At 55.7% G+C, this 12,802-nt stretch overlaps 1 protein-coding gene across 1 annotated transcript in view; it reads right to left on the minus strand.

Moving 5' to 3' along the window:
* The window catches only part of CFAP74 (cilia and flagella associated protein 74), a 79,205-nt gene that overhangs the window by 21,390 nt on the left and 45,013 nt on the right, over positions 1–12,802 (minus strand). Inside the window, exons 17-21 of the mRNA XM_030805524.1 lie at positions 10,421–10,585; positions 9,495–9,654; positions 3,695–3,759; positions 2,719–2,841; positions 578–699 (exon numbers count right to left, since the gene is read on the minus strand). Coding sequence (XP_030661384.1) covers positions 578–699; positions 2,719–2,841; positions 3,695–3,759; positions 9,495–9,654; positions 10,421–10,585 — 635 coding nt within the window. The remainder of the gene's footprint in view (positions 1–577; positions 700–2,718; positions 2,842–3,694; positions 3,760–9,494; positions 9,655–10,420; positions 10,586–12,802) is intronic.

Below are 12,802 nucleotides of genomic sequence, written 5' to 3' on the forward strand. Positions count from 1 at the left end.
CTGAGACTCTGGCTGGGCCCACGCGGGCAGTGCGTTTCCTGTGGCTGCTGAAAGGATTTGCCCCAAGCTTAGGGGCTCCACACCACAGAGGCACATTCATTCTCTCCACGTCCTGGAGGTCAGAAGCCAAGATGGAGCTAAGGCCGAGGTGCGGGCAGAGCTGTGCCCTGTGTGGCTCTAGGGGACAAGCTTCTTCTCTCCTTTCACAGCCTCTAGAAGCTGCAGTGTCCCCGGGCTCAGGCCCCTTCCTCCATCTTGGAAGCCAACAGTGCGGTGTCTTCAAATCGGCCTGACTCTGACCCTCCTGTCTCTCCGTGACGCCTCCCGTGATGACACTGGTGCCTCCCAGATGATCCTGGATCACCCCCCACCAAGGTCCCTCTCCCCAACCACGTCTGCTAAGCCCCCACTTTGCCACACAGGATGATTGATGTTCAGGGCCTGGACAGCAGCCGTGGCAGTCCCAGGTGCCGTGTCCCCGCTAGCCACTGGGGGGCTCACTGCCTGTGCACAGGCAGGCAGCGGCTCACCCCGTGTGCATGAGTCACCCCGTGTGCATGGACAGGAGGGGGCTCACCGCGTGTGCACGAGCACGGAGTCCTGGTAGAGCCGGTCGTACATGCAGATCTTCAGGTCCACGCTGGGCTTCGGCACCCAGACCGGCACATCGATGGCCACGCCCATGACCCTGAAATGCAGCTGAATATGGACACGTGAGCTCAGCAGCAGAAGTTCCTTGGGCAAAGCAGGCAGTGTTGGTGAGCACTGACACAGCTCCCAGGAGGCATGTTTCATGGGCTTGAGTTTTCTAACTCTTTGGGACGGCTGTGGCACTTTTCATATCATATCGTTTAAAATGTTCTTTCTTTTTGAGAGGGAGTCTCGCTCTGTCGCCCAGGCTGGAGTGCAATGGTGCGATCTCAGCTCTGCCTCCCGCGGTCAAGCAATTCTCCTGCCTCAGCCTCCCGAGTAGCTGGGATTACAGGCGCCCGCCACCATGCCAGGCTAATTTTTGTATTTTTAGTAGAGATGGGGTTTCGCCACGTTGGCCAGGATGGTCTTGAACTCCTGACCTCAGGGATCCACCCACCTTGGCCTCCCAAAGTGCAGGGATTACAGGCATGAGCCACTGCACCCGGCCAAATATTCTTTTTATTTTCAAAATGTTCAGCTATTACTAGAACAGAATACTGGATCACCAAGTACCTACCACTCAGCTTCATACTCATTAACATTTAGGTGTTTAAAAAAACCTTTCTATGGCTAAGCACAGTGGCTCACACTTGTAATTCCAGCACTTTGGAGGCCCAGGTGGGAGGACTGCTTGAGCCCAGGAGTTTGAAACCAGCCTGGGCAGCATGGCGAGACCCCCGTCTCTACAAAAAATACAAAACTTAGCCAGGCATGCTGGTGTGTGCTTGTGGTCCCAGCTACGTGGGAGGCTGAGGTGGGAGAATCACTTGAACCCGGGAGGCAGAGGTTGCAGTGAGCCAAGATAGTGAGATCTGCTTCTCCCCAAGCACTGACTCCTGGGGCCTCAGGAGGTTCTAACCTGAGTTGATGAGTGAGGTTTTGGGAGGGCCAGCAAGCCCCGGGCTGGGGAAGTGCAGCAGCCCAGCACGAAGCCGCCTAGGCAGTGGTACTGTCCTGGTGCTGTGAGGTGAGCCGAGGACTCTGAACACTGTCGAGGATGCCAGGAGCCTCAACCTGGGACAGGTGACTGCCCCAGCCCATGGGGGTGCATAGGGGGTGCAGAGAAATGTTTAAACATAGAAAGTTGTCGCTTGGGGCTGGGCACGGTGGCTCACTCCTGTAATCCCAGCACTTTGGGAAGCCGAGGCGGGCAGATCACTTGAGGTCAGGAGTTCGAGACCAGCCTGGCCAACAAGGCGAAACCCCATCTGTACAAAAAATGCAAAAGTTAGCCGGGTGTGGTGGCACGCACCTGTAATCCCAGCTACTCGAGAGGTTGAGGCAGGAGGATCACTTGAGCCCAGGCGTTAGAAGCTGAAGTGAGCTGTGGTCCTGCCGCTGCATTCCAGCCTGGGTGACAGAATGAGATCCTGACTCAAAAAAAAAAAAAAAAAGTAAAAAGAACAAAGCCTCTGTGTGTGCGCGTGTGCACAGAGGCTCTGCATGTGTGCGTGTGTACATGTATCTGCAGGGGCTCTGTGTGTGCACGTGTGTGCCTGTGTGTGTGTGGGCTCTGCATGTGTGCATATGTGTGGGGGGCTCTGCGTGTGTGCGTGTGCGTGAGGGCTCTGCGTGTGTGCACGTGTGTGCCGGGGCTCTGTGCATATGTGCGTGTGGACGTGTCTGTGGGGGTTCTGCGTGTGTGCATGTGTGTGTGGGGGCTCTGTGCATGTGTGCATGTGCATGTGTCTGTGGGGGCTGTGCGTGTGTGCATGTGTGTGTGGGGCTCTGCGTGTGTACGTGTGTGGAGGCTCTGTGTGTGTGCATGCGTGCATGTGTATACGTGCATGTTTTTGCATGGGCATGTGTATGTGTGCTCACAGCATGCCTGCCTGTGTATGCCAGTGTGCATGTGTGCACACTTGTGTGCGTGTGTGTTGTAAACTGTGGTGCCAACCATCTGTGCCACCAACTGGCCATCCCTGCATGGGCAAATGGCGACCTTGTGGCCAAGGGCAGCTGCTGCATGAGGCTGTGGAGGCAGGGGCCATGGTGTGCATGTGGTGTGGCAGCAGGAAGACTCACCGTGGGGCACTGGGGGTTCTTAAACGTGACCTTGAACCTGGCTTGGACATCTCCTGGCACGACCGGGGTGAAGATGATAGGCACCTTGATGGAGCTGAAGGGGCCAATTTCCCCCTCTGTTATCTGCACAGGAAGAGATGCCATGGGGTCTGCCAGGCTTCATGGCTTTTAGGATCCCTTCCCAACCCTCACAATGGCATGTTGCTGCAAGGATGGAAGGTGGTGGCTGGGCGTGGTGGCTCACGCTTGTAATCCCAGCACTTTGGGAGGCCGAGGCGGGCGGATCACGAGGTCAGGAGATCGAGACCACGGGGAAACCCTGTCTGTACTAAAAATACAAAAAATTAGCCGGGCGTGGTGGTGGGCGCCTGTAGTCCCAGCTACTCGGAGAGGCTGAGGCAGGAGAATGGCGTGAACCCGGGAGGCGGAGCTTGCAGTGAGCCGAGATTGCGCCACTGCACTCCAGCCTGGGCGACAGAGCAAGACTCCGTCTCAAAAAAAAAAAAAAAATAAAGGATGGAAGGTGGCGGGACCTGTGTCCCTGGGTGGCCACTTGGCCACAGATGTCCTGGGCCCGGCCCAGCCCTTGGAGGACTTACTGTCGTGGGATCCCAGCCAGCGGAGTTGGAGGCAGCCTGAACTCCTCCACACCCTCCCCCTGCTCATGAGCTCACGGCCGTGTCCCGGCCAGGGAGGCCACGGCCAGCATCCACCCCAAGTTTCACCCAGTGCCCCACGGCCAGAAAACAATCTGTGGCTCGGGTCCTGCACAGCCGGAGGCGGTGGCCCCATGTCAGCTGAGATTACAAGAGGCCTGGAGGCTGCAAGTCCCGGTGGACACAGTCCGGCCTGTCTCTGGTCAAATGCAAGGGCCACCTGGCGGCGAGGGCCAGTGGGTTGGGGTGCAGCTGGGGCTGGGGGAAGGTGGGCGGTGTCTCAGATGGTGGCAGCTATTTTAGGGCCTGAGCTGGCTGACCTCTCCCAGCGTGATCTCCGTCTGCTCTTCGCTGGGAGGTATCACTGTGGTTAATGTCTCTGGTTCTGGAAGAGAAGGGGGATCCAGAGGTGAGGGTTGGCAGGGTGGAGGCAGTGTGGCCCAGGCCCCCTTGGGACGTGGTCACCACCTCCAAACCCATATCCTGGGCTCTGTCCTTTCTGAACATAGTGGAGCCATCTGTGTGGCCTCTTGGGGGACCCAGGCCCAGAGAGGGTGCAGCCAGTCCCCATTGTGCCCGAAGGGCTTTGGAAGCTGTTTCCCAAAGACCTCCATTTTCTCACGACCTGCCGGCCCCAGGCGAGGGTATTAGAGGCTGGAATGGGAAGGACAGCTAAGTCCAGAAAATTCTAAAACAGTATCATCTTTTGGGGATGTTTCTTCTCTTACCATCATATCTGGTAACCTAACTTCCCATAGCTGTAGCGTACGTGTTTCCTACGGGTACCTGCTACTGGCGTGTTTGAGTCATCACTTCCCTGTGGCAGGCTCCTGGTTTCCATCTGCCACTGGGTTCTGGGGGCACCAGCCGGCAGTTGGTCAGCAGCAAGACCCTGGGTAGCAGAGCTGTTTCCTTGCAAGTCTGAGCAGGACTTTTTGTTGACTTTGCACCTGAACAGACGCAATTTGAGAGGCCACGCGCAGGTTGGCGTTCTCCTTTGGCCTCTGTCGCGCTGCCGGGTCAGGTCAGAGCAGCTGGGCGGCCAGCCAGGCCAGGTCACCGTGGGGAGCCCCAGTGGGCTTGCCAGAGCCTACCCTGGGCTCAGCGTCTGGACGGCAGAGCTCTTCAGGAGCCAGGTGATGATTTCGAAGCACCACGCACATAATTTCTGGGGTCTGGAGTTGTAAAGGCCGCAGGGACCCTGTTCTTTTTTTTTTTTTTCTTTTAGACGGAGTCTCGGTCTGTCATCCAGGCTAGAGTACAATGGTGTGATCTTGACTCACTGCAACTTCTGCCTCCAGGTTCAAGTAATTCTCCTGCCTCAGCCTTCCAAGTAGCTGGGATTACACGCACCTGCCATCATGCCTGGCTAATTTTTGTATTTTTAGTAGAGACGGGGTTTCACCATATTGGCCAGACTGGTCTCGAACTCCTGACCTTGTGATCCGCCCGCCTTGGCCTCCCAAAGTGCTGGGATTACAGGCATGAGCCACCGTGCCCGGCCAAGGGTCCCCAGTTCTGAATGTGGAAGGGGTGCGGCTGGGTCAGCTGCTCTCCACTCTGGCTGCCTCAGGAGTGACCACGGCAACAAGAACCTGGACCTGAGCCCAGGTGGTCAGATTCTGGGGCCAGCAGCTTTTTGGTTTTTAGAGACGAGATCTCACTCTGTTGTTCAGGCTGGAGTGCAGTGGTGCAATCACTGCTCCCTGCAGCCTCGGCCTCCTGGTTTCAAGTGACCACAGGTGCGTGTTGCCATGCTTGGCTAATATATATATACATATTTTTTTTTTCTGGTAGAGACAGGGTCTTGTTATGTTGCCCAGGCTGATCTCAAACATCTGGGCTTAAGCGATCCTCCTGTGTTGGCCCCCCAAAGTATTGGGATTATAGGCATGAGCTACCATGGCCTGGCCTCCTTATTCTAGTCTTTTCTTTTCCTCCTTCTTCTTCGTTTTTTTTTTTTTTTTTTTTTTTTTTTTTTTTTTTTGGCAGGGTCTCACTCTGTCACCCAGGCTGCAATGCAGTGGTGTGATCACAGCTCACTGCAGCCTCAACTTCCCAGGCTCAAGCGATCCTCCCGGCTCAGCATCCTGAGTAGCTGGGACTACAGATGCATGTCACCACGCCTGGCTAATTTTTCTTCTTTGTAGAGATGGGGTCTCACCATGTAGTACTTTTCAATGTATTAAGCATCCTTATTTGATCTTTGATGTCTGATAATACCCATGTCTGAACCATGCAAGACTGCTGCAATTCCTTCCTTCCTTCCTTCCCTCCCTCCCTTCCTTCCCTTTCCTTCCTTCCTCTTTCCCTCCCTTCCTTCCTTTCCTTCTTTCCCTCCCTCCCTTCTTTCCTTCCTTTCTTCCTTTCCCTCCCTTACTCCCTTCCTTCCTTCCCTTCCCCTTCCTTCCTTCTCTCCCTCCTTCCTTCCCTCCCTTTTTCCTTCCTTCCTTCCTTTTCTTCCTTCCTCCTTCCCTCCCTCCTTTCCTTCATTCCCTTCCTTCCCCTTGCCCTTCCCCCCTTCCTTCCTTCCTTCCTTCCTTCCTTCCCCTCCCTCCCTCCTTTCTTTCTTTCTTTTGACAGAGTCTTGCTTCTTCACCCAGGCTAGAGTGCAATGGCCTGATCTCGGCTCACCACAACTTCTGCCTCCCGGGTTCAAGTGATTCAAGCGCCTCAGCCTCTCAAGTAGCTGGGATTACAGGTGCGTGCCACCACGTCTGGCAAATTTTTTTATTTTTAGTAGAGATGGGGTTTTGCCATGTTGCCCAGGCTGGTCTTGAACTCCTGACCTCAAGTGATCCACTTGGCCTCCCAAAGTGCTGGGATTACAGGTGTAAGCCACCGTGCCTGGCCAACTGCAGTACTTTCTGTTGTTTCTGTGTGAGTGATTTTTTTCTTTTTTCTTTTTTTTTTTTAAGGAATAAGTTGCATATAGTAAAATGGACTCTTGTGAGTGGAACTTTCTATAAGTTTTGACAGATGCATGTGGTTGTACACTCATCACAGCAATCAAGACACTGAACAGCCCCATCATGCCCACGTCACCCATGCCCCTTTCTAGTCAACCCCTTCCCCTGCCCCAGCAACCAGTGATCTATTTTGTCTCTATAGTTTTGCCTTTTTTTAGCCAAAATATTCTTTTTCTAGAATGTCACAAAAATGGAGTCACAGAGCTTACAGTCTTTTGCGTCTGAGTTCTTTCCCTTAGCATGATGCATTTGAGACTGGTCCACGGCACTGCATCTATCAAAGGTTCATGTCTGTTTGCTGCTCAGCGGCGCAGTATGGCAGGGACCCCACGGTTTCTCTATCTACTCCCCACACGTGGGACATTAGAGCTGTTGGTTTTTGCCAATTGCAAATAAGCTCTCTACAAACATTCACATAGAGGTTTTTGCGGGAATTTAAGTTTTCGCTTCTCTTGGTAGATACCTAGGAGTGGCATTGGTGGGTGTCTGGCTTTGCTGCTGAGCATTTCGCTGGTGGCCATGCCATTCTGCATCCCCAGGGGCAGCACTAGAGTTCCAGCTGCTCCTCACCGGCACTTGCTATTGTTAAACTTTTTGTTCTTTGTTTATAATTTAGCTGTTCTTATAGGTGTGTAGTGGTGTCCCATTGTGGTTTTAATTTACATTTTCTTCATCTCATGTTTAATGATGTTGAGCATCTTTTCATGTGCTAATTTCTCATCCACATATCTTCTCTGGTGAAGCATCTGTTCAGGTCTTTCACCCATTTTTTTTTTTTTTTTTTTTTTTTTGAGATGGAGTTTCATTCATTCTCATTGCCCAGGCTAGAGTGCAGTGGTGCAATCTCGGCTCACTGCAAACTCCGCCTCCTGGGTTCAAGCGATTCTCCTGCTTCAGCCTCCCCAGTAGCTGGGATTACAGGTGCCTGCTGCCATGCCCAGCTAACTTTTGTATTTTTAGTAGAGATGGGGTTTCACCATGTTAGCTAGGCTGGTATCAAACTCCTGACCTCAGGTGATCTGCTCACCTCGGCCTCCCAAAGTGCTGGGATTACAGGCGTGAGCCACTGTGCCTGGCTGGTCAATTGATTTTTGACGCGGACAACGAATGGATTGAATGGGATAGCAGAGTCCACTTGTGCTGTGGAATACACGAACACGCACCAGGGGAAATGAGCCTCAGCCCTGACTTCCACCACAAGCAGGAGTGAATTTGAGGTGGATCGTACACCTCAACACAAAAGCGATGTTCTATGTCTTTATGACCCTGGAGGAGAAAAAAATTGCCTAAAAAGCATAAATAACAAATTCCAATAGAAATGACTGGTAAATATGCAGAGACTGGACTGAAGAACTTTGATTTGAGAAAAGACGTCATAAAGGGAGAGGAAGGCCCAGCCACAGACTTGGAGGCAGCACCTGCAACATTCCTCAGGGACGAGGGCTGGGATCTGGGTGCATGAAGAGCTCCTATGAATGAATGAAAAGGAGACAAACAACCCCACAGAAGAACAAGGGATAGCCTCAAACAGAGATGTCACACCAAAGAAAATACAACTTGTAAATGGGCCCAGGGAAAGACACGCAATCTCACTGGTGATCTGGGAAATCACAAAGCAACATCTCAACAGCAGACCGTGGTGCAGGCCCCCCAGACAGGCAGCCCCAGGCCGCGTGACCTCGCGCTCCTGCGGACGTGAAGCAAGGCCCTCAAGCCCAGTGTGGCCCTGTAGAACCCTCTGTGACCAGGCAGAGCTGGGCTTCCGGGCTGTCCAGTAGGGCCGCCGCTGCCCACAGGTCACTATGGAGCACATCAAATGTGGCCCTTGTGGAGGAGGACCTGAATTTTCACTGTTATTTAATTTGGATCAATTTAAGTTTAAATAGCCAGATGTGGCAGTGACAGCCACGCTGGACAGCACAGTCTTGTACACTGTTGGTGGGAGTGTAAACTTGCACAACCACTTTGAAAAAGAACTCGGTGGGCTGGGCGAGGTGGCTCATGCCTGTAATCCAGCACTTTGGGAGGCTGAGGTGGGCAGATAGCATGAGTTCAGGAGTTCAAGACCAGCCTGGGAAACATGGTGAAACCCTGTGTCTACAAAAACTAGCCAGGTGCGGTGGTGCGTGCCTGTAGTTCCAGCTACTCAGGAGCTGAGGAAGGAGGATTGCTCGAGCCCGGGAGGTCGCGGCTGCGGTGAGCTGTGACTGCACCACTGCACTCCAGCCTGGGTGACAGAGTGAGACCCTGTCTCAATAGAAAAAGAACTCACTTTGATATTAGCTGATGCCAGTGAGGCTGGCTATGCCCTGTGATGCAGGCATGAGCCCCAGCCATGTGCCCTGTGGGAACTCACACACAGGCCAAGGGGGGAGTGCAGAATGGCCGCCTTCACAACAGTGTGTACCACAAACGCTCCCAAGTGTGCACTGGCAGGAGGACGGATCTAGAACTCGAGGCTCTCTCAGGAAAGGAAACGCCACACAGTGGTGAGGACACGAAGTGCGGCTCACACCGGAAGTGCAGCTCACACAGGCTGTGGAGAACCAGCCCAGCTGGGCGCTGAGCTGCAGGGCACGCGGAACACACACCACGCGAAGACAGACAGGAGGAGGACGGAGGTTTCTGGATCTCGATGCGTATGTGGGAAAACGATCAAGAGAAGCAAGGAGGAGACACAAGCGATTCCCGACAGCGGCGGGCTGCAGGGCAGGAGGCGTGGGGAGGGTAGGAGGCGTGGGGAGGGCAGGGCCCACCCGTTTCTCAGCACCTCTTCCCGCTGGTGCGCATCTAACAACAGCCACAGCTGCAGAGCTAGACAGAAGCCCCCACAGCCTGGCCTCTCCCGGGGGCACCGCAGAGCCTCTTCCCCGCCCCGTGTGGCCCTGCCTGTGCTGGGCCTGCTGGGCCAATGCTGGAGGTGCCTTCAAGTCTCTGGTTAGCGTCAACGTGAATGTACATTTCAGTCCACTCCAAAAACAACACTTAGTGGCACATACGAATACTTTCTTGCTTAACCGTCAGTTAACATCGAAGGCCTGGGAAAATTCTCTGCTTTCCAGCCCTCCCCTGGGCCCCTCAGCCCCCTGGAATGCTACCTTGAGGCCCTCACTGCCCACGCACCCTGCCTTGGCCTGGCAGCCCGGCTCACCTGCGGGCTGCTCCTCCTCCTGCTCCTTGTCCAGCTTCTCCAGCTCCTTCCGGCTCTGCATGTCCGCCTGGGAGGACTCCGTGCCCTCCAGCTGCTGCTCAGAGAAGCTGGTGGTGGCTTTGTCATACAAGCTTTTATCTTCGTAGGTCAGGAGACTGCTCTAGAGAGGAGAATCAACGTCCTGGCTTGGAAGCTTTCCCACCTCCTTTTCCCAGTCAGCTGCCGGGACTCCCATGAGGACAGGCCGTGTTGGGGGCTGGGCCCTGGCTCCAGCGTGGCCCCTCAGCTGCCTCCTCGGCTGCCTGCTCTCATCTCACCCATCCTGGTTGTGGGATCACAGCAGCAGCTCACCCAGAGGCTCAGGGTCACCCCTCAGCCTCCCTCACTCCAGGCCGGGTGGGCATGGCTGTGCTGCCCCAGCCTGGGAGTGTGAGCTGCATCTTCCTCTTGGTCCGACCCTCCTTCCTCCTTGGCTGGCTAGAGGCTGAGCCTTCTCTCCACCTGAGCACTGGGACACCCATACCCATGACAGGACAAGACACGCTCACACTTGGAACAGGTGCAGCTGCGGCCATGGAGTGCACCTGTCCAGGCCTCCCACCCCCACACCTGGGGCTTCAGAGATGCGTCAGGGGAGGCTGGGTCTCCTGGGGCCCTCAGGCCTGGAGCTGCTGGCCGGCGCCACTGCTGCTACGTGCCTGAGAAAGGGAGCGTCCTGCTGCTGCTGCCTGTGAGGCCAGGTGACTGCAGGTGTCCTACAGAAGCTGGTCTCTTCTCCTTAGGCTGATTTGAGGAAGCCCCCACACTGCCCTCCTTCTCCCAGGCCCACTGTTGACACTCTCATTTCGTCATCCCTGTTCATCCACATGGGACTGGATTTGGGGGGCAGGGCCCCACACTCCCCCATGGCTGAGTGGCACACTCACTAATTTCAGGGCAGACTGGGAGTCGTCCATCTCACAGGGCTCTGTAGCTGGCAGGAACTTGAAAGTCGTACCCAAGCCCCCAACGTTGGTCAGCGTGATGGTCCGAGACGTGGTCTCTCCTACCACGTAGCTGCCGAAGTCAATGAGCTCCTTGTCGAGGGACAGCTGCCAGAGGACACGGAGTGAACTCAGGGCCACCATGCCAGGCCCACAGGGTGCCCAGCGTGAGGCCTGCACGTGGCTCCAGGCAGGGCTGCCCTGAGCATTTGTGTGCGTGGTGCACTGCACAAGCAAGTACACGATTCAACCCGGAAATCAGGCGTGTATTGCTCATGACAAGGTGTGGCACGTTGAGTCTGGTTTTAAGAACATCAAGGCAGGAAGCCCCTCGCCACGGAGTAACAAGGGTTCAGTGAGAGGACGCAGGGCCCGGACGCAGGGCCTAGACAAGGAGCCTGGACGCAGGGCTTTGGAGGTCCTGAGGGTGGATGGTGTCATTCCTGGGCGAGGTCAGCTGGACTCTGGATACAGGGACCCAGGGCGCATCCTTCCAGAATGGGAGCACGCCCTCCATGGGGGTGCCTCACCATGCCCACCGTGGGCCACAGGCCACAGAAGCTCTGGCGCTGGCTAAGGATGCAGGCTCGGGCCATACCTCGGCTCTGCCCAATGGTCCCTCCTCGGGAGGCTTTTCTGGGCTCTGAGTTTGGAGGCCCAGGGGCTCCCCACTCTGTGCTCCTGCTCCAGGGGCAGGACCAGGGGCCACCGACGCAAATGGATGTGGTTCGCAGAGGGCGGCCGGGGTCCAGCCAAGGGAGGCCGCCTCCTTCCCACCTGCACCGCCTGGGTCCTGTTCTCTGCTTTTTCAGATGGGGTTTTACTGTTTTTACAGTCCCCAGACTGGACGCTCCCCTGGGAGAAGCAAGCCCCTGCTCAGGGAGCTGAGGGTCTCGGTGCTTCTGTCACGGAGGAGCACTTGACACTGCAAAGACCAAACGTGGGAGAGGCTGGGGCAGCTCTGGCCAGGACACCTGGGGCCACGCTGGGCACATGCTCCATGATGCTGATCCGGAGTGGAGCAGGCCAGTATCAGACTCCTGCCGGGCTCCCAGGCTGAGCAGGAGGGAGCCGGAGCCTGGCTCTCTGCTGGGGTGGGACTTCCTACTGCCCCTGGCCCTGGTGCTCGGTGTCCTAGGCCTGAGTCTTGGCTCACCAAGAGCCCCCACAGCGGAGTGCCACCCCAACCGCGATCACTCTGAGGAGAAGGCGGCGGCCACAGGGCAAGGGGCTGCTCGGGCGCCCTAGGACGGTGGTGGTCCCTGCATGAACCCAGGCGGGGCCACGGCTGCCCGGGCCACGGCGAGACCACTTGAGCGCCGAGAGGAAGGGAGACTAAAGTGACTGGAACACACCAAATACACAAACATTGGTGAACATATGAAGAAACTGAGAGGAAGACACTTCTCTGTCTGCCACCATCAGTGATTCTCATCCCAATCCCTCCCCACGGCGACATGCAGTGAAGGAGGAAGCTTGTGACACCATCAGTGACTCTCATCCCAATCCCTCCCCAAGGCGACATGCAGTGAAGGAGGAAGCTTGTGACACCACCAGGGACTCTCATCCCAACCTCTCCCCATGGCGACACGCGGTGAAGGAGGAAGCGCGTGACAGAGAAAGTTACACAGGTGCTCATCAAAGGTGACTTGGGGCCAGCGTGGCCTGGATCACGGGTGACCATGAGGGTGTCTGCTGATCTTCCTGGGGTTGGGGACATAGCGTGCCTCTGCCCTTCACCTGCCCTGGCTTGTTCCTCCTCTAGTGTAAGAATGGGCCTCTTCCTGTCCCGCTGACGCAGGCTCGGGCTGTGGGACTTGCCTTGGCCTGTGAATTCTCAGGAGATAATAACGTCCCCACCGTCCTCTGGGAGATGCTCGTGCTGCCGTAGCTGCCACTCGAGTCCAGCCTGGACAGGGCCGGCCGCGGGGGGCCTTACACTCGCGGCTGAGCCAGGAGCTGTTTGCTGTGTGGCAGTTGCAGTGCGAGCTGACTACTCGGTGGGGGCCGGGGGAACAATGATGTGTGGGTTCCTGGTTTATTGGAGATGCATGCTGAAGTTTCTAAGGGTGGAAGTGTTGACATTTTACTAATGTACTTTGAAATGGATCAGCAACAACAGATATAGCAGTTGATGGACCAAGCAAAGGTGTCCAAGGCTGACAATGTGGAGTCTGGGACAATGCAGGGTCCGGGACAATGCGTGGTCTGGGTTGCAGGCATGTGGAGCCTCATTCTGCTGTTCTGTGTTTTCCACTACGCTTGAAATTTTTCTCAGTTAAAAAGAATCAAGGGGGACCCCCCAAGAGCTGCAGGAAGGACTGG

This window comes from Nomascus leucogenys, chromosome 24, assembly GCF_006542625.1.
Source record: "Nomascus leucogenys isolate Asia chromosome 24, Asia_NLE_v1, whole genome shotgun sequence".
NCBI lineage: Eukaryota > Metazoa > Chordata > Mammalia > Primates > Hylobatidae > Nomascus > Nomascus leucogenys.